Consider the following 16,632-nt stretch of genomic DNA (forward strand, 5'->3'; position numbering starts at 1 on the left):
CTCCGACCTTCCCCCACTGAGCTAGAGACCCAAAGGGTTAGGAGCTGCTAATATAACCGGAGGCTTGGTTCTCCCGAAGTTCTTTTAGGAAACGAGATGAGGGGAGGAGATGAGACAGAGGTAATTATGAGGCTAGCTATTCACGAAACGCGCTGGTACGCCGAAGGCGGCTGCTGACACCAAAACAAAGTAGTGCCCAAACCGGGGAGCTGGGTCTCCGGAAGAAAAGGAGGGCAGAAACAAAACACCTGTCCGGGGAAGCGCACACAACGCTTAGGTTCCAAGGAGAAGTGGCAGTAGGGGCCGAGAGGAGGTCGGAAAGGCAGGGACTACGTCGGCGCGGAGGAACACTGCCAAGTCCAGGCCGGCGAAAACTCATGTGATCTCGGAGAAGGGCGGAGCGTCACGTGGCGGCCGCGGGAAGTAGACCCGGCCGCGGGAGGGAGGGGCGCCGAGACGGGGAGGTGAAGGGGGCGGAGCCGGCGAGAGGCCGGCGCGGGCCGAGGGCTGGGGCGCCCGCCGCCTGCGGGCAGCGGCCGCCAGCCACCGGCCCTGTCCACGTCGGTTCCCCGGCGTCCCGCCTCTCCGGTTTCTGATCCAATTTTCTCCTCCCTTCGTACCGCTGTGTCCTCCTGCCCCGCCCCTCAAGTTCCCTCGGAACGGAGAGCTGTCCTTTCACTCCCCAGCAGGACAAGTCCCTTCCTGCCAGACGGCCTGAGGTCAAGGTTCCCTACTCCTTCCCCCAAAGCCAACAGCACTTCTCCCCCAACCTCGTCCCTGCTGCAGTCTTTCTTCCCCCCCACCCCCAGGGGACAGGGTGGATGTGAACAAAGGCTCCTCCTCCCTTCATTTCCCAACCCGGAGAGAAGGACCTAGGGCAGCTTCGGTTTCCAAAGTTATAATGCATGGTTTAAAAGAGAGGAAAGAAAAAGAGAGAGAGAAAGCTGGTTACAGGTCTGAGGGAATCTAGGAAGAAGGGAAAATAGAGGGAAAAGGTGGGGGGGACACGTTGGGGGAAAATCCAGTGGCCCAAAAATCCCAGTTTCCCACCCACAGCCCAGCCCTTGGAGTGAAGAATTAGATCAGTTTTGTACAAGAGTTTTTAAAAAATCAAATCACAACAAAGCTGGCTTGGCTTTTCTTTGAGCCTCGAGGTTACCAAATGTCTGTCATTCTGGCCAGTCCTGTCTCTCCACCAGACATCGGCTCTCCTAGGCCTCCGCTTATGTCCCAGTCTGGGGTTTCCAGGGAGTGCGAACGCGAAGTTAGAGTGAGGCTGCTTCAGAGTCTGGCCCACTTGTCCATCCAGACTCCATGCGGAGTGCAGGGCTCCCAGGGCAGAGAGGGGCGGGAATGGCAGACCCTGCCCACACAGTCCTCACCACTGGACAGGGCCGGCAGACGGCATCCCGAGGGCTCACCCTCCCTTCCCCCCCACCCCGACTCAGGTGGAGGGGGAGCAGCTGTCACCAGAGCCTGTGTTGGTGAAGGTTTCGGCTCAGCACAGAACGAACATCCGCGGTGAACCTGGGACAACAATAACTTGAGTTGGCAGCGCCCTCAGAGTGGATACCCTCACAACACTGGTGTCAGGCGGCCTCATGGGAGATGGGGGCCGGAAATGATCACCATTTTCACATGAAACTGAGGTCCAGTTTGCCCAAAAACCCACTGGCTAAAACCGATGAGCTTTACTGTAAGGAGGCCTGGGTTCAAATGCTAAGTTCTTAAGGGAAAAGAGGTAAATGAGTCAAACAGGACACATTTTTATTCCCTCTTGGGATTCCCCCACCTCCTTTCCTCAGAGATCTAAGTGTCTGACTTCCCTTACCTGAGCGCATCCAGCATGGGAAGCAAGTTGAGAAGGGCGGTGTCGCTGGGGTCACTGAACCACGATTTGATGGGGATGGCATTGTCTAGGGCGGATGGATGCACGTGAGAATAAACAAAGTTCAAGAGACAGGCTGATTTTTCTAGCTGGGGTGGGGATCGTTCCCTTAAAACATGTTCCTCTCCTGACCCACCCAAACCCAGCAACCTAAGTAAAACCTTCCTCATTCAGCCTCCAAAAGAAAAATCAACTTTTAATCACCGTATCTCATGGGAGCATAAGGCTTCTAGACCACTGTGTTAGGGAAGCAAATGTGGGGGGAACAGCCCGATCTATGAAATGGACATGTGGGGGACGGGCACCCTCTCAGGAGCAAGGGAAACACCTTGCATCCTGACCCACAGTAAACCAGGAATCCTAGCTCCAGGCTTTCCGAATCCCTACTCAGAACCACTTCCCAGTCCTGCCAGCCCCGCTGCCCTGTCCCGTACCTGGGTGGCTCCTGTAAGCCCCTGGGGAGTTATCCAGGATCACGATGCTGGAGAGGTCGCTGTGGACCACAGAGAGGTCCTTGATGTAGCTGCCCAGTTCCAAAGTACAGTGCTGTAAGGTAGGGCGAGCTGGGCATCAAGGGGAGACTCCATCTCCCCCGTGACCGTGGCCTGGTCCCCACGACACCTGGGGTGGCCAACTCCCACCAAGGGAGTTGGTGGCCTCCCCGGCCCCCCAGAGGGTCCCACTCCAGGACAGAGCCCTGCGTGCGGGGCCATGCCTTACCTGTCTGTAGTATCTGCGCTTGAGAATGCTCCTGCTGTTGTCTAGTTTGTCAGCCACCGCAGAGCCATAGATCTCCATGCTGGCCGTGAACACCACCAGCTCGTACCACTGACTCACCTGAAATTGAGCGGGGGAGAGGGAGGTGTTGGTTCTAGACACTTAGTTCTCTTTCACTAGCACTCCAGCCCAGTACCGCGGGCCTCTCTAAATTCTGAAGGCCCCCACACTCTGAGTCTTGGGCAGAATGACATCCGTACAGCACGCAAACCCAAACTCCCAGAAGCCATCCAAGCTCTCACTGTCCCACAACCTCCCCTCTCCGAAACCGCCTGCACCTCTTTCTCCTCGGCCCCTACTTCCTGTGAGCCATCTGAATCCCCAGAGCGCTAAAACCATTCCTTCCTCACAGAGCTCCCCTTAGTTTCTGCGAACTCACCACTTCTAAGAAAAAGTCCACATGGGGCCTCTTATGTACAAAAAACCGGACGGGATGTTTGTCTATGACCACCTGTGGAGCAACAGGGAAGGGTGGGGGTGTCCTGAGCACCAGAGCACAGGCTGAAAGGACACTCGCACCCTCTCACTGCCCACTCCCCTCCTTCAGGGTGCCACTGGTGCCGGAGGACGGCTGCAGGGACCAGACGCTCTGGGACTGGGAAAGGAAGTCTGGGTCGGAGCGGAGCAACAGACAGGACCATCCCATCGCTTCCCATCCCACACACACCTTGAGGATGAAGTCAGGAGGCGTTCCAGGCCGGACAGTGGGTCTCAGCACGCCATCGTGATGGGAGTGGATAAGCGTCTCATCCAGATCCAACACCAGGATCTTCCTCTTGACCTGACCTGAACCACAACGCAAGGGGTCAACCTCCAGCCCACACCTTGAACCCTACCGCACCTTACAGGGGTCTTCCCAGCCAGCGTACTCACCTAGCCGATTCCGGGACACAGGAGATAAGGGGAGGATATCATATCGAACAGTCTGATACTGAATGACCTAAAAATAGCGAAGGAGGGGATGGAACCCTTGTCAAGGAGATTATGCCAAGGAACACTTGCTGTGTGCTAGGCATCGTGGAAGTCAATGAGGGCTATTTCACTGAACCCTCCAAACCCTCGTGGGAGTAACACAAGACCAACAACATCATCATCTCTATTTAAACACGGAAGAGCCCAAGGCTTAGTCGGGACCACGTATCTTATTTGGCGTCTGTCCCCCGCGCCCCCCATTAGAGTAGAAACTTGGCGAGAGCATGCATGTCATCTCCGTCACGCCTGTCCTCCGAGAACTCTGTCACAGGACGGCCGGTTGGTATCAGGGTCAATGTGGTGGTGGTACGAGGATGGCACCCATGCCGTCGGACCCCAGCCCCCACTCTCTTGGCCAGGACACTGTCGTGCTGTGCCACAACAGAGCAATGCATGGCCGTTCGCACATCCACCCCAAGGCTCCTTTGTCACGACTCCCATCACCTCCCTTTGGGACCCGAGAGCGGCAGATTCCTTCCTGGGCCGAGAGGAAGAGTCAGGGGAGGAGGTCCTTGGGTACCTAAGGGGAAGGCAGGATGAGGGAATCCAGGGGTTGTCAGGTCAGCTAAGTTCCCCTGGCTGACAGCCACCAGGCCTATTTTAACCAGCCACCTGTCCGCTTCTGTCTCTACCAGCCAAGTCACAAGTGGCACAGAACCTCAGGCCTCTGACCTGCCTCCTTATTCCGGTACCCAGGGCAGGGCGCACAGCACTGCAAAGCCCCATCTGCCAGCAGGACGGATGGGGTGTTGGGAAGGCCAGGGTTAAGTAAGGGCTGTGAGGGAGGTGAGGAAGGGACAAGGACGTCACCACCTCAACCTTCCAGCTTCTCCAGGCCTCCTCTAGAGGCTCCTATTTCCAGCACCCAGATCTCCCTCACGCAAGCCTGGCCATCCCCTCCTCTGCTCTCCTCTGCTCAGCACAAACAGATGCTTTGCTGTCCATCCCCAGGCCCCAGCCTCAACTGAACGAGGCAATCCCCTTGCAAACCACAGGGCCCTCTCCCCCTAATGCCAAGGCATCTGCCCTTCTTTTCTCCCTGGGCCGGGATGAGGGCCGGGATGGGGGCCGCGACAGCTCGGGTGTCCTGCCCTGCTATCTCGGGTTGCACATGCTGGGCATGAAGGGAATGCTCTGAGCATCTGCCAGAAAGGGGGTGGGGTGGGGGGAGACACCAGATTGGAAGGGAAGACAAAAGGCTGTGGGGTCGGCTCTGCCCAGAGGAGAGCAATTTTGCAACTAACTAGCATCTGGATGAGCACCCAGAACAGAAATTTGGAGGGAAGGGGGTGGGCTCAGAGCAAGGCCAGACAGCATAGCAGTTAACACAAGAAGAAAACCCCAGAAGCTAGCCCCATACACATCGCAGCATTTCCGACCCCAAGTTCTTCTTGGCTGCTAAGGGGTTTCAGGGAAACAGCCCTGCCTACAACTATGACCACCCAGAAACAATCCTCACCCTCAATCAGGAAGTGGTAGAGGAGACACTGAATTTGAGGCCAGGCCCACTCCAAGTCAGTAAGTCAACCGCCACTGCCACCGCCACCGCCACCACCCAGGGCTCTCTGGAAATTGTCTGGCCGAAGCAGGCCCTAGCTGCTTTTATTCTGCCAAGTTTTATTGAGGGACGCCAAAGAGGACAGAGCAGAGAACTTCTGCCCCTGGCGTACTGAACGCTCCCCAGACTCCTTTCAGAGAACTCTCCCCAGTGGCGAGGAGAACACAGCAGCACATTCACTACATGATAGTGGCTGGAGCTTTGACCTTGGGGAAAAGCTCAGAGGGAGGAGACCTAGAGATACTGGGGTACTTCAATGCCCACAGTGTCCCTCACCATGCTGGGGTCTCCCGGGGAGGCAAGCGTGCCCTCCGGTGCACGTCCACCACTGACAGGCACCCGTCTTCCCAGAGAGACACCCGAACTTTCACAGGGTCCCTTCCCTCAAGCCCGACGTGAAAACATCTCTCTTGGTCCCAGGGTCTTGACGAGTTTCCAGGGCCTTTCTGAAGGAGTCCCCTTAATGCATCCCGCAGCGGTTTCTCCTCACACCCCAGGTTTCCCCCGAGTTCCCCGCCTTGTTGGTCACACACGCTCTCCCACCCACCCCTACCCTTGACACATAACCCGGGCTCTTCCCTGGCAGGAGACCTAACGCACGGAGGGTCTTCCACAAGCCCACGTCGGCAGGGCTGGTGCCATCAAACAGGTGTTCCCTCCTTTCGGTTCCTCTAACAACAACTCCGGTTTCCTAAACGGCGCCCCACCCACCACCCTGGCCCCCAAGAGTTGCCAAATCCTGCCCCGACGAGCACCCCCATCTCCGTTCTACTACAAGGGTCTCCCCCCTCCCCATTCCGCCCCAGGCCCAGCGAAGGGTGCCCCAGGTCTCTAACGGGAAGAGCCGCCCCCAGGACTCCGTTCCGAAGCCCAAACAGAGGCCCGACACTTTGCGAAAACCCGTGAGCACCGCTGACAGAGATTCCCACCACCACCAGCGCCCACCGCAGCTCACCGTGCGGATCTGCCTCCGCAAAAGGTAAATGAAGAAGCTCCAGAGCTTGGCGGCGAAGGCCACGAACGTGCGCAGCCCCAGCAGACACTGCGTCCGCATCATTCCGATGACCCCGGCACCGCCGGCCCCGGGGCCCCCGCGGCCCAGCTCCGCCAGCCCCCCGGGGGCAGCCCCCCGCCGCCGGGAGGGGGAACGGGGGCCCCGAGTGGCAGGAAAGGCTGCAGAGAGGGGCGCGGAGCGGGCGGCTCAGAAAGCCACCCCCAGCGAGGGGAAAGCCCAGCGGAACCGGGAGCTGGGGGACAGGCGTGGGCAGCCCGCGGGGGCCCACATGGGCGGGGAGTGGCACCGACGGCTTCGCGGAGGTTGCGGGCCCAGACGGGTCAGGCTAGGACGGGGTCCTCCGAGACCGGGAGGGAAGGGGATGGAGAATTGGGGGAGGGGGCAGTGGGGGAGGGGGCCGGGGAGATGGGAGGGAGGGAGAAGGGAGGGGGAGGGGAAGGGGGAAGCGGAGGGTGGCCCGCTGCGCAGGCGCGCTAGGGGGCTGCCCGCGGGAAAGGGCGGGCGGGGGCCGCGGCGCGCGGAGGGCCGCGGCGGCGGCGAACGGGCCGCTGAGCGAAGGAGCGGGGAAGGAGGGGGAGGGGGAGCCGAAGGGCGCGGACGGCTAGGCCGGAGCGGCCTCCCCCTCCCCGATGTCGGGGGTGCCTTAGCCGCTGGGGAGCGGGGCTGCAGCCTCTGCAGCTGGATTTCCCACTCTGACAGGCGCCATTTTACCGCCCTACGGGCTCCCTCCTCCTTTCTTCCCCCCTCCTCTTCCCCTCTGACACTGCTTCCGGTGGTGACGTGTATTCGCTTCACCGGGACTAAAGTTCCCCCTCCTCGGTCTAAGGGGGCGGGTGAGGAAAGCAGAGTGAGCGCCCCGCGAGGCCGCAGTACCGCGCAAGCGCGGAAGGCGGCGGCGGGGCGGGGCGGGGCCTGGAACCGAACAGGCCCCGCCTGGAGCGGCGTGGGCGGGGCAGAGTGACGTCCCTCGCGGGAGAGGTTGGGCCGTCGGACCGGCTCGTGCGGCCTCCTTCCCCGCCCACGGACAACTGCCCCAACGGCTCTTCCGGCCCTAGTCGTGCAAAAAAATGTGAAATGTCTGTGCTCCGGGTCTCGGGAGGGGCCCCTCCGCGTGAGGGGACCCGCCGGGGTGTTGAACATAATAGCCTCATTCCAGACGAGGGCGGGTGTCGGCGGTGGGAGCATTCATGGTGTCCCGCCCCTTTGCCCTGAGGGGGCGGGTCAGCGGGCAATGACGCCATCAGAGGGCGCCGGAGGAGGGACCGGCGCGGATTGGAGATGGAGTCGGTCGTGGCTCAGGCCGGGCTGGTGCTGCTGCGGGGTGAGGGCCAGAGGCGCAGGGGCTTCCGAGCCTGGCTCCCGGGGCGGAAACGGAAAGGAAGAGCCATGTGTCCCAGGCGAGGGGTGGCCTCCAGGGGCTCGTGAGGACGGAAACCTCCGCTTCTCACGCTGTTTATCGTCCCCCGCTCTCCCCAGACTCCGTGGAGTGGGAGGGGCGCAGTCTCTTGAAGGCGCTGATCAAGAAGTCTGCACTGTGGTGAGTGTCGCCCAGCTTGTCCCCGGGGTCCCCGGGGCGGGGGGCGGAGGGGAAGGCCCGGGCCCGACTCGGTGACACGCTCCATCTTTGCCTCAGTGGGGAGCGGGTCCACATCCTGGGCTGCGAAGTGAGCGAGGACGAGTTCCGTGAAGGTTTTGACGCCAGTGTCAACAGCCGGTACGTTTGGAGCGGGCGCATTCCGTGTTGGGGTCTCCTGGGGAGTCCGCGGGCAGCAAGCGCAGAACCCGGTATGTTTTGGCGGCCGCTCAGATGCGCATTGAGTGAACGGATGTGGGTCTTTCTGGAGGCACAGATTCGTAAGGGACGAGCAGTGTGAGTATCTAAAGAATCCAGAGCATAGACCGGAGAAGTGGAGAGGAATAGAGCGCGATTAGAGGATGATAAGGCACCCCTGACTTTGCGTCAGGGGATAAGAGTAAATACATTCTGGGGCACCTGGCTGGCTCAGTGGGCAGAGCCTGCTACTGTGGACCTCAGGGTTGTGAGTTCCCGCACCACGTCGGGTGTAGAGGCTGCTTACAAATAAAATGTTTAAAAAAAAAAAAAAAGAAAAGATAAACATTCTGCTTTTTTGTCACTCACAATCTCATGGTGCTTTATTCAGATGTGGATACCAGAGTTGTGCCAACCCTAGCTGCAAGCTACTGAGCAATTTGTCCTGGAGGCAGAGGGACGAGCCTGTGCACACTTGGGCACGTGGGTGAAAGCGTGCTGTTTGTGGGAGGTGGGAGAGCTGCTTGTGTGGAGACAGATAAAAAAGCACCTCATAGGGGCGCCCGGGTGGCTCAGTGGGTTAAGCCGCTGCCTTCGGCTCAGGTCATGATCTCAGCGTCCTGGGATCGAGCCCCACATCGGGCTCTCTCTCACCAGGGAGTCTGCTTGCCTTCCTCTCTCTCTGCCTGCCTCTCTGCCTACTTGTGATCTCTCTCTGTCAAATAAATAAATAAAATCTTAAAAAAAAAAAAAAAGGCACCTCACAGCACAAGGTCTTACGGAGCGGGAAGGGGGGTTTAGACGTAATCCTAAAAGTGGCAAGAGTCATTTCGGAATTTGGGAGAAGCGTCCGGAGTGGAGAAGGAGGTTAGAAAGGGGCAGCCTGAAGACAGACCTGGGAGGGCGAGCTGCTGGCATTTTTCCAGGTGCGCTCAGGCACAAATGTGCTGAGCTCCGGTTATGAAAGGGGTGCAGCAGTAGGCTTAGAGAATGAGACAGGAGTGGTGCCTGCCCTAATGAATCCCAGGGAGTGGTGTTAGGAGGTGACAGGGGTCTGCTGCTTAAGATGGTGGCAGTAAGGATAGTTTAGGACAAACGTGAAAGGACTCTAGCAGGTAGAATTTCCAGGACTTACAGACTGCCGTGGGGGAGGAGGTCAGGAGGCTCCTGAACCCACCTGGGTGCCTGGTTGAAAAGACTCCTCTCTGGTCTGGATAGCTCAGTGGGATCACGCCTGTCTCTTCGGCGCTAAGTTTGTATCAGAGATTGTGACGGGTTATGTTAAGGCGTTGATAAGAGAAGCAAAACATAGAAAGGAGGGGTCCAAAACAAGTTTGGCCACCATGAATCCTGCCCCAGGACTTATAAGCCATGCCGCGCTCCCCTGCCTGCACTTGCCATTATTGTTTTATTGGCAGGTGGTGCCATGTCACTTACTTCTCAAACTTCTCGAAGCTGTTCTGCTAGCAGGAACCACAGGTCCTGTCTTCTTTTCTCTGTTCTTCCAGGGAACGACACTTAAGAAATATTTGATGATGACGATAGCTGACATTTACCAAGTATTTGCTGTGTGTCAAGCGTTATTCTAAAGATCAAGCAGTTGGTATCCCGGTTCCCCAGTTGAAGAAACTGGGCCTTAGCTTAAGTAATTTATGAGTCAGGTGACCTTGGGTCCATAGTAAAGCCAAGCTTAGAGCTCAGGGCTTTCTGACACCAAAGGCTGTGCTTTCAAACGCTATGTTGTATTTCTTGGTATCCTTTTCACTGATATTTAGGATATTAAGTCAGAATAGTAAAGCCCCAAAGATCACAGGGTGAAGTTCAAGATTGAGGGGAGGGGGCAGTGTTAAGTGTTACGTTGTGTTCTGGTTTCCCTTTGCAGGCTGATTTACCATGACGTCTTCAGAGACCCTCTCAACTGGTCTCAGTCTGGGGAGGCCCTTCCGGGGGGTCCCCTGGGAGCCTTGCAAGCCATGTGCAGGAGGACAGATCCTGGTCCCGTCACCATCGCTCTCGATTCCCTGAGCTGGCTGCTGCTGCACCTTCCCTGTCCCGCACTCTGCCAGGCCCTCTGTGCCCTCAGCCAGCAGCACTCCTGCCCTGGTGAGACTCCTTCATTCTTCTAATATACCTCCCCTTGCCAAGGAGCAAGCCCCTTTCCAGCCTAAGGAAAAACATATGAGAGATCTCCAGTTGGGCCTTATAACATCAGTTTGTTGTCTGTCTTCCTTCCCGACTTTACCGTAATACCACTTACCAGTCACTTTACTATTTCTTTTCCAAGCTCTTTCTTACCTATTTCATTCATTCGCGCAACAGATAAGAATTACGCAATGTGGCGGGTACAGTTCTAGATGATGGAAATGTAAGGACTAGCTATAGTCAGATATTTGTTCAAAGTCCCATAGAGGATACAGACAGGTAAATAAGCAATTTTGATAGTCTGATAACAGCCGTGATGATAAAGGAACAGGCACAGAGTGCCTTCAGGAAAGAGCTGCCTGAAAGAGCAGGCGAACTGGGGCAGACCAGGGGCCCTGGGAGTAGTCCTGAAGTATACTGTGGGTTCTCCAGTGGGCTCTCTGGAGTCAGACGCCCAGCCTTGTGTTAAGGTGTCTAATCTCCCAGGTTTTCAGTTCGCTCTAGAAGTGGGCAGGGGGTGGAGTGCGTGCTCAGTGGGCTAAAGCCTCTGCCTTCAGCTTGGGTCATGATCTCAGGGTCCTGGGGTCGAGCCCCGCATTGGGCTCTCTGTTCAGCAGGGAGCCTGTTTCCCCCTGTCTGTCTCTGCCTGCCTCTCTGCTCACTTGTGGTTTCTTTCTGTCAAATAACTAAAATCTTAAAAATATTTAAAAAAAAAAAAAAAGGCAGGAGGGAGGGTGAACAGGTGGTATTAGGGTGAACCATTAGGAGTCGGTGTGGGTAGGTCAGATACGCACAGATGTCAGGTAATAGCAGTTTCATATGGTTCAGCCTAAAAATGCTGGCCTCCGTAGGGACTGAAATGTGACAATATATGGCGCAGTGCCCAACACTTTGTCAGTGTGCCCAGAAAGGGAGAAAGAAAGGGAAGGAACCAAAGGCGTTGACTGGGATCACAGCGTAAAGTTCCCAGACCTGCAAGGAGTTCAGTGTGTAAGAGACTGAAGCTGGGCGGTAGGCAGAGAGCAGGTAAGGAAGGGGCTGACCCCATCCCGAGGAGCTCCCAGGCAAGGAGCTCCTGAGGACTGAAGTCCGAGTGGGCCGTGTTCAGATTCGCAGTAACAAGGTGAGGGCAGGAGTCTCCAGGGCCGCAAGGGAGGGAGCCAGCCTCCCAGGGCCTCCAGCCAAGGGAGGTCAGCCCTGGCAGAGCCGTGCGGGATGGGGCCTCACCTCCCATGCGTTTCCATCCTATGCCTCCATCCTGAATGTTCCCTCCTGCCCTTCACGCCCCTCCCTCCTTGTCCTTCCAGGTGGCGGCTCCCCAGCAGAGCCCGTGCGAGTGCTCTGCCTGCTGCATGAAGAGCTACATGGCCCAGGCCCGCTGGGAGCCCTGAGCAGCCTGGCCCAGGCTGAAGTGATCCTGAGTGGGACCATGGGCCAGGCTTCGGCCCACATCCTCTCTCGGAGGCCCCAACAGCACCCAACCCGTCAGGTCAGGAGAACCCCAGGGAAACACGGGAGGTCAGGGTCACACAGAAGGAAGGGCTGATGTGAGGGGCACTTCACGGTGTGTCATCGTTTCCTTCATTGAATCTTCACGGCTGCCCCGTGAGGTGGTTTTATTCTCCCCGTTGAGTGGCTTGGGGAAGGTTCCCCACAGTTCCAGAGAGGACATGGTAGAGCCAGGATTTGAACTCAAGATGGCCTGACTCTAATCCCATGAGCTTAACCAGGGGAAACTGTCACCTAAGAAATGGCAAAGGACAGGGGGCGGCTGGGTGGCTCAGTGGATTAAAGCCTCTGCCTTTGGCTCAGGTCATGATTCCAGGGTTCTGGGATTGAGCCCCACATCATATCGGGCTCTCTGCTCAGCAGGGAGCCTGCTTCCTTCTCTCTGCCTGCCTCTGTCTACTTGTGATCTCCGTTTGTCAAATAAATTAAAAAATCTAAAAAAAAAAAAGAAAAAGAAATGGCAAAGGACAAAAGCCTGGGAGTGGTCCCTGGGGGAGAAGGCACGAGTCCCGATGGGAGAAGTCTGAAGGAGGGCTAAGGAGGCACAAGCAGGAGCTGCGGGCCCCTCGTTACACAGATGCTGTTCCGTCTGAGTTCCTTTCCCTGCTCTGCTCCGTAAGATGGAAAACACCTTTCTGTTCCTACTCTGTCTTTTCCGCAGACCCAGTGGTTCTCCATCCTGCCTGACTTAAGCCTGGACCTTCAGGGGGGACCCCCACTAGAGTCCCAGCCCCACCCAGAGCCTCACACACCCCCGGTATCTAAGGGTGCTGGGGCCAGAACGAGGGAATGCTGGGGTGGGGTCAGGGATTCCAGCCATGAGCAGCGGAAGCATCCTCTGGACCTCCAGGTGGACCCCACAGCTCACATGACCTTCAACCTGCACCTGTCCGAGAGCGAGCGAGCAGCCAAAGACAGCCTGACGTTGCCCTTCCAGTTCAGCTCTGAAAAGTAAGGCTAGGAGCTGGGCGCCCTGTTCTTGGGTAGAACCTGGCCAGGGATGGGATGGGAGGGCCAGCAGGTTATCGGTTAACCTCCCAGACTTTATAGGGGCTGAAGTCCACCTTCCGAGACGAGTCTGGGGAGTGGTTCTCTATCCACTCTTCCTCCCAACCAGGGAAGAAAGCCTTTGTGTGTCTCTTCTCTCCAGGAGAGCCTTGGGTCACTGACCAGCCCAGACCAGACCCTGGGGAAGTTTCCAGGCAACAGTGTTGGGAGGACAGGAAGCTGGATGGGTGTGGCAGGCAGGTTAATAACGGCCTCACTCTGCGCCTGTTCTCTGCCTGCTGTGTGGGTGGGTGAAGCAAGCCAGCCAGGATCCTTGCCCTCAAGCTCTGAGAACGGAAGGCGTCATTAGGAGAGCAGTCGAAGAATGTCTGTCCCAGTCCAGGTGGCGCTCCGGCACCAACCAAACAGGGAGGTCAGAGAAGGAGACTTGGACCAGGGAGCTATGGAGGGACAAAGAAGAGGGGGTTTGTCACCAGAAAGGGAATGTGCAGACATGAACTCCATCCCCTCCCTCACCAGCCCCCATTCTCCCCTTCTCCTTCCTCAGACAGCAGGCTCTGCTGCGCCCTGGGCCCAGGCAGGCCACCGGCCGCATCTTCTATGAGCCAGATGCATACGACGACCTGGACCAGGAAGACCCAGATGATGATCTGGATGTCTGACTGGCCTGGAACTGGAAGAAAGAGAAAGACCTTGGACCCGTAACCATCCTCCCATTGTTTGCATTGGCCTTGCCCTGTCCCTGTCCCCACCTTTGTTCCCCTAGTCGGCAGAGGCCCTGCCCTGTGACCTCTGAGTCAAGAGTAGCTTCCTCTCAAGACAAAAGGTGGGATAGGGGCAGTCGGGGAAGGTGAAGAGAATGGGAACCCCTTCCCTCCCTGCCTAATAAAATATTTTTCTATTGAAAGGAACTTGGGTAGTTATTTAAGCAAGAGTTGGGAGGAGACGGGACTGAGGAACAGAAGAGCGGAGGGAAAGCAAGCACCTGAGTCTTTCAGGGTTTAACGGTGTTGGGGCCCGAATGACAAGGAATGGTGGCACAGGGAGAGCCGTGCACACCACTGGTGCTCAATATGGGGTCTATTTCAAGCCAAAGCAGGTACATTTAAAGGTTCCGGGTTCCGTGCAAGGATTTGGGCTGGAAGAAAGCAGAGGCCTTTAAGTGGAAAAAAAGAAGTCTACTTTCCAAAACATACTTTTTTATTACTGTACAAAAAGCACACCCAACATCCCGCCCTTTGTCTCCTCCCCCCTCCCCTTGCCCCCACCCTGAAGGGAACTGTATGTACACAGTGTGCTGGGCTGGCCTAACGAGGCTTCAGCTCTGCACCCTGCCCATGAGCTGAGATCTGCCCCAGGTTATTTCCGGTACCTGGGCATACCAGAGGCTGCCCAGTTGGGGCAGGGATGGTCCCAGCTCACACGTACTCCTTGGCAGAGTTAGGCTTAGGGTAGGAGTGGGGTGCACGGTACCCAGTTTTGCCCTCACTCCCAGGACAGGAGCAGGAGAGGAGGGCACCTCCCAGGATGATCAGAGCAGACCCTGCCCAACCAATGAAGATGGCAGGACCAAACTCGTACCTACGGAGAGAGGGGGCTGGGATCAGAAAGCCCGCCTTTCCTGACCGGGGAGCCCAGGCCTGGCGTCCCCTTAGGAGGCAGGGCTCCCATACTTACTTAAGATTCATGGGAACCAGTGGGTTATAAAAGTCGGTGACAATCTGGTGGCCGTACCAGGAACACGCTACCAGGGCAGCAAGACCTGGAAAGAGGATGGTTCAGATGTTTTAGCAGACCCCAAACCAGCGCCTTGCACACCCTCGATCCCGGATGCAGGGGCCGAGCTCACCTGCCACGATGAAAATGATCCCTCCGGTCATGGCTATCCGGGCCTTCTTCACTTTGTCATCTCCCCCGCAGTTGGTGCACTTCATGCCCATGGTGGCCACGAACATGGCCAGGAAGCCCAGCACCAAGGATACCACCATCAGGGCTCGGGTGGCCTGCAGGGCCGCTGCGGGGAAGGGGGAAGGACGCCCTCATTGCTGCACGTGCGGGCGGCTGCGGCCTCCGCGGGCCGCGGCCCCTTAGGCGCCGGAGCCCTGGACGGAGCAGGTGGGTCCCGCCCCTCGCGGCTCCGCGGCCTTCCCGCCCCGCCCCGCCCTCTCCCGGCCCTGGGACGCGCCCGGGGCTCAAGGGTTTCGACGAAACCGCCCGGGGTTGGGGGGAGGGGGGACGAGGCCAGCGGAAGCTAGCGGAGGCCCGCGGAGTCAGCGAGCCGAGCACCCCCGCGGCGGAACGGTCCGGCCCGCGGCCCAGCGCTGACCCCGCTATCGTGGCCACCGGGTTTGTGGCTTCGGCTAATCCGCCGATAAGATTACAGGCCACAGGCAGCGGCCCACGTCTGTCGGACCCCGCGCCCTCCGCCGCGCGCCGCCTTTTGTCCGGGAGAAAAGGGCGGGAGACGGAGGCCACCACCTGCGCCGGCCGGCGCGGGAGGAGAGCTGGAGGGGGGTTGGGCCGCCGGCCGCCGTGGGGGGGGGTGTCCGCTGGGGAGGGAGGGGGCCCGGCCGGCGGGGGCGCAGGCGGACTTGCAGCCGCTGAAACCCGTGCCCGCGGCCGCTTCCGCTTCTTCCTTCCAGCCCGCTCCCCGGCAACCCCGGGCGTCGGGCGGTGGGGCCTGGCGCCCCTTCCCTCTCCCAGCCCCGCGCCCACGGCCCCGGGCGCGTCCGCCCCATCCGCCCCGCGGCCTTACCGGACAAGGCGAGCACCGAGTCGTACGATTTGCAGCTCATGAGGCCGGTGCTCTGCGTGATGCACTCCATCCACAGCCCCTTGTACATGGCCTGGGCCGTGATGATATTGTCGCCCGCGTACGAGCTCATCTGCCACTGAGGGATGGCGGTGCACGCCACCAGGGCCACCCAGCCCAGCAGGGCCATGGCGAAGCCCAGCAGCTGCAGGCCCGAATTGGCCATCTCTGCCCTCAGAAATACGGGGCGGGCGACCCTGCGGTAGAACAGACAAAGCCTGGGGGTCGGCCCCACAAAAAGACCACTTGCGGTGGAGTCTCGAGTCACCCAAAGAGAAGGGTTTGGGTCCGGTGATTCCAAATCTTTTTGTCACCCGAAGAAAACACAAACCTATCCTTCTTCCGGCGGGCGAGGGTCTTCGAGCTCAAGGAACAGGTTCCGCCCGAGGACTAGAGGTCGAAAAAGCGATCCGCGAGGGCCAGGCGGTTCGCCCCCCGCCCCGGCGCTCTCGTAGACCCTACCCAAACAAATGGCGGAGGGGCAGTATGCGCGCGTCCCAGGGGCCGGCGGTCCCCAAAGTACCCTGCGCTGTCGGCCCAAGGCTGCCGTGCGAGGGAGAAGTCGCTCAGCCGAGAGCGGGCAGGTGCGGGCGGACAGGTGCGGCGCACCTGAGTATTTGTAGGGCGTCAGGGGCGCGCCCCCGCAGATACCGGGAGCGCTGGGCGGGCCGGACCACAGGGGCAGCCGAGAGTGACCTGACGTCACCGAAGGGACACTCACCTGAGCCGGAAGTTCTGGCCCCCCCCTTCTCCTGGCCCAGGTGAAGAGGAAGAAACCTGAGCGCCAGGGTCACGCCCCTTCTCTTGCCGGGCTGGGACTGCCGGTCGGGGGGAGGTGGAGGCTTCTCCGGAGTTCCGAGCTCGGAGTCAGCCCCTCGGGATTGGACTTCCCTCGGGCACCAGGACGCCTCCTTACCTCTCCCCAGCAGGCGCGCCTGGGATACTGCAGAGCTGGGGGGATGCCCCGGGGCCCTGGTCTCCGCCTGCCCACCCCCCTCACCCGCAGGGACTCTTGGTTTCTACTCCAGGCGCTCTTTGTCCCGCCCTACTCTCTCCCCCACCCTCTGCTCTTTTTTTTTTTTTTTTCCCCTTTCCCTTTCTCTAGGTCGCTACCCTAACCGTCCCCAGCTTTCGGAACCCAGGTCCGAACCCTCAGAACTCCCGAGCATCGAGCTTCGGC

At 58.8% G+C, this 16,632-nt stretch overlaps 3 protein-coding genes across 4 annotated transcripts; 1 reads left to right on the forward strand and 2 right to left on the reverse strand.

Annotated features, from left to right (window-relative positions):
* Positions 1 to 1,086: 1,086 nt before the first annotated feature.
* On the reverse strand, positions 1,087 to 6,609 carry CTDNEP1 (CTD nuclear envelope phosphatase 1). The gene is made up of 8 exons (XM_044248951.1): positions 6,151 to 6,609; positions 3,539 to 3,605; positions 3,333 to 3,451; positions 3,045 to 3,116; positions 2,609 to 2,725; positions 2,323 to 2,434; positions 1,832 to 1,916; positions 1,087 to 1,527 (listed from the first exon to the last, which is right to left on the reverse strand). Exons 1-8 carry the CDS (start codon positions 6,250 to 6,252, stop codon positions 1,467 to 1,469), a joined length of 735 nt encoding a protein of 244 aa, XP_044104886.1. The 5' UTR covers positions 6,253 to 6,609; the 3' UTR covers positions 1,087 to 1,466.
* A 678-nt stretch (positions 6,610 to 7,287) lies between these two features.
* On the forward strand, positions 7,288 to 13,547 carry ELP5 (elongator acetyltransferase complex subunit 5). Its single transcript, XM_044248952.1, is given in 9 exon segments — positions 7,288 to 7,478; positions 7,481 to 7,531; positions 7,687 to 7,747; positions 7,844 to 7,924; positions 9,864 to 10,084; positions 11,431 to 11,612; positions 12,294 to 12,389; positions 12,483 to 12,583; positions 13,188 to 13,547. Coding segments are annotated over 9 exon segments (945 nt in total). The 5' UTR covers positions 7,288 to 7,441; the 3' UTR covers positions 13,303 to 13,547.
* Positions 13,548 to 13,822: 275 nt separating this feature from the next.
* On the reverse strand, positions 13,823 to 16,191 carry CLDN7 (claudin 7). 2 transcript variants are annotated; one of them, XM_044248954.1, is made up of 5 exons: positions 16,174 to 16,191; positions 15,396 to 15,649; positions 14,490 to 14,654; positions 14,318 to 14,402; positions 13,823 to 14,221 (listed from the first exon to the last, which is right to left on the reverse strand). In XM_044248954.1, exons 2-5 carry the CDS (start codon positions 15,616 to 15,618, stop codon positions 14,059 to 14,061), a joined length of 636 nt encoding a protein of 211 aa, XP_044104889.1. In that variant the 5' UTR covers positions 15,619 to 15,649; positions 16,174 to 16,191; the 3' UTR covers positions 13,823 to 14,058. The 2 variants fall into 2 exon arrangements, with proteins under 2 accessions (XP_044104889.1, XP_044104888.1); XM_044248953.1 differs by lacking the exon at positions 16,174 to 16,191 and adding an exon at positions 15,784 to 16,145.
* Between the last annotated feature and the right edge of the window lie 441 nt (positions 16,192 to 16,632).

Source organism: Neovison vison, chromosome 5, assembly GCF_020171115.1.
Source record: "Neovison vison isolate M4711 chromosome 5, ASM_NN_V1, whole genome shotgun sequence".
Classification (NCBI taxonomy): Eukaryota; Metazoa; Chordata; class Mammalia; order Carnivora; family Mustelidae; genus Neogale; species Neogale vison.